Source organism: Lottia gigantea, assembly GCF_000327385.1.
Source record: "Lottia gigantea unplaced genomic scaffold LOTGIsca_275, whole genome shotgun sequence".
Lineage (NCBI taxonomy): Eukaryota > Metazoa > Mollusca > Gastropoda > Lottiidae > Lottia > Lottia gigantea.
Genome location: NW_008708877.1, coordinates 68,301 through 71,153, shown reverse-complemented (window position 1 = coordinate 71,153; position 2,853 = coordinate 68,301). Strand labels below are relative to the sequence as shown.

Sequence of the window (2,853 nt, the reverse complement as noted above, 5' to 3'; positions counted from 1 at the left end):
ACCTCATTCTTTTCGAGCTTGTTTATGAGTTATTTGCTACATCTCCATATTGATGACGAATAATGTCTTTGAATGGCATTTAACAATTGTGAGTACGATATATAGACACAGCCTTATGGAACAACAATCACTGGTTAAAGTTTTATGGAACGTTTCGACGTGTTTCCCCCAGGCACACAATGACAAGTAGTGATGGGCAAACTATATATACATTAATACTTAGATGTGTGAATTAGTTTACCCTCACTTTTTTCAAGCTTGTTTATGAGTTTATTTGCTACATCTCCAGATGACTTTATCTGATAACTGTTGAAAAGATAGCTTGCCAGGCAAGGTAATATACGCCCACTGGCAGCTTTGATTTTTGAATAAAAAATATTTAGCAGTACAGTAACCAGTATGAAATATTCAACCTACTGAAGGTTGAATATTTCACTTCTTCTGAACTCTTTAGAGCGATACTGAATGATATTGAGTATGATTTATTGCCGTTGTTCTTGAAAACGTGTTCAATTTTTAGCTCGTGAAATTATTAGAAGGCAAATATTCAATCTTCAGCGGGGTACTGAATAATAGAACCAAGTTTTGTCAAATCCAGCAAGAATCATGCCTTTTAGAGCTAAATTTGAAAGCGTTTTCAAGAACAAGGACAATAATTCATACTAAATATTTTTCAATTCTGATTTTCAATAGGGTTCATCCTTGGGTGATTATGAACATTCACACCAAGTATCGTCAATATCCGTAAAGAATTGTGCCTTCTAGAGTGTTTAAGAGTTAAAAATTGGATGCGTTTTCAAAAACAAGGGCAATAACTCATACTTAATATTTTTGATTCTTCTGATTTTCAATAGGGTTCATCCTTGGGTGATTACGAACACTCATACCAAGATTTGTCGAAATTCGTCAAGAATTGTGTCTTGTAGAGTGTATACGAGCAATTGTGGACGGACGGACCGTTGGACGGACGGACGGACATGGGTGACGGCAATATACTTTGTGTTCCATAGAAAATTTCTGCTGACACGGAATCCGCTAGTTGATCACGTGACTTCATTCGTTGGATTATATTCTAGAGACGACACTTGGAATTCCGATTACCGCTCGGGATTATAATGAAATTCGGCCGATAAAAAATGACGTTTGGTAATAAGTGAAATCCGCCATTTTGTACTTGTCAAAGTATACATTAATACATTTTACCTTTCTTGAAATTACTGGATTCATTCTACTAGCTGACATTGTACAGAAAACCCATTTTTATTAAAATAAACTAATGCGGAGGTCGCGCAAGGTCGCTCACGTAAATTATTAATCATTTCCGAAAATTCACGAATAATAGGTTTCCACGAAATTAGGTTACTTGACTGTATATTGTTTATGCTGGATACGTTTGATAGCCTTACCTCCACTGATTTTCAAAAAATTTAGGAATAAATTTTGTCGACTAAGCTATTATTCTATTTCGGGGAAGGGAGGGTTTGATTGAAACTATTTTTCGTTAAACAATTAAAATATCTAGGTGAAAATTTGTGAAAATAAAACATTAAAGTTTTAAAATCTAGAAAAAGGCTAGATTCGTTTGACGATTTAGCACTCAAAACACCAAATCATCTTATTTAAACTATCTCCAGTTTCAGTATTAATAGTTAGAGATGCCCACTAACCTGTAGGACATCTGGGAATAAACGCTACACTTTCTTACATACGATACGAAAGAACTATTGTAATTGCATTTAGTCTGTGATATCCAAATATATTGTAGGTACAAAACATGCTGCTAAAAATATCAGATCTACCGATCGAAAGTGTTATTTCAGGTGACGCCCCCTTTCAGCCGAACCGGTGTCGATTGTCATAGTCACATTTCCTTTGGACAATATTGAAAGCTTTACTCATGAACGTTCCTGCAGCCATTCAAAAAGATGTTTCTATTTTTATTGTCTCTCGACCTGCCTTTTGATTGCTTTGGTGTACCAGTGGATGTTCTGGTGAACAGAATTATATCAGCACAGCGAAAAAGTGCATGTACCTTCTTTGTCAATGAACAGTCTGTAATTCCGTGGTCGTAAGTCCATCCTGCAGATGCCACATCATAAACTGTTCAATGGTTTGATCAGATCTTCTGGGTAAGGTATCCTTTTCTTTTTGTTCTAAAGGTGATTTCTTAAGTTTCTAGTAGTTTTCAACAGTTGCCAATAGTTTCTAATGTCTCTAAGCATATATTAACAAGTAAAAATATGAAAGTAAATGTTTTACAGTGATATATAGAGTGGTAGGTGTCTATGACGATTAGTAAAAGTAATAATCACACATCTGCTTAGAAATATAGGGTTAACAAGGTTGGCCGGGGCATGAAACATAAGATTAGAATATGGTTGCCCCAACCCCCACCATCTCTCCGAGTTGAATGCTCGTTTAAGATTTCATCAGAAGTTTATAATTTGTTTGTTTATTGTTTTGTTTTTTGTTTGTGTGTGCTTCTGTGTGTATATTTAATGCATAAGAAATATGTATTTGAAAAAAGGTGTCTTTCTGATATATATCTTAAGGGGACATATGCGCCAATTTTTATCACCAATCGTACCTTAGTCACAGAAACAGGGATTATTTTAGCTAAGCTAATCAGTAATAGAGTTCACATCTCACCATCGAAATTTAAGCCTTAAAATCCAATTTCCGTGTTTGAAAGTTTAAATGACGACTCGTCAATTAGTAAAATTTTGTCATATATTGAAAATACATATATAGAAATAGAAAGTGAAACTCCTAGATAAAGGTATTTTTGAAGGAATTATGCTATTAAGTCTATTTCTAGTATTTATCAAAACTATGTATATTCATTTATTCAAG

The 2,853-nt window shown here is 34.3% G+C and overlaps 1 protein-coding gene across 1 annotated transcript in view; it reads left to right on the top strand.

Moving 5' to 3' along the window:
- The window catches only part of LOTGIDRAFT_175388 (hypothetical protein), a gene marked incomplete at both ends in the record, with an annotated part of 5,658 nt that extends 4,542 nt beyond the window's left edge, over window positions 1-1,116 (top strand). Inside the window, one exon of the mRNA XM_009056420.1 lies at window positions 855-1,116. Within this exon, the coding sequence (XP_009054668.1) occupies window positions 855-1,116 (262 nt within the window). The remainder of the gene's footprint in view (window positions 1-854) is intronic.
- Between the last annotated feature and the right edge of the window lie 1,737 nt (window positions 1,117-2,853).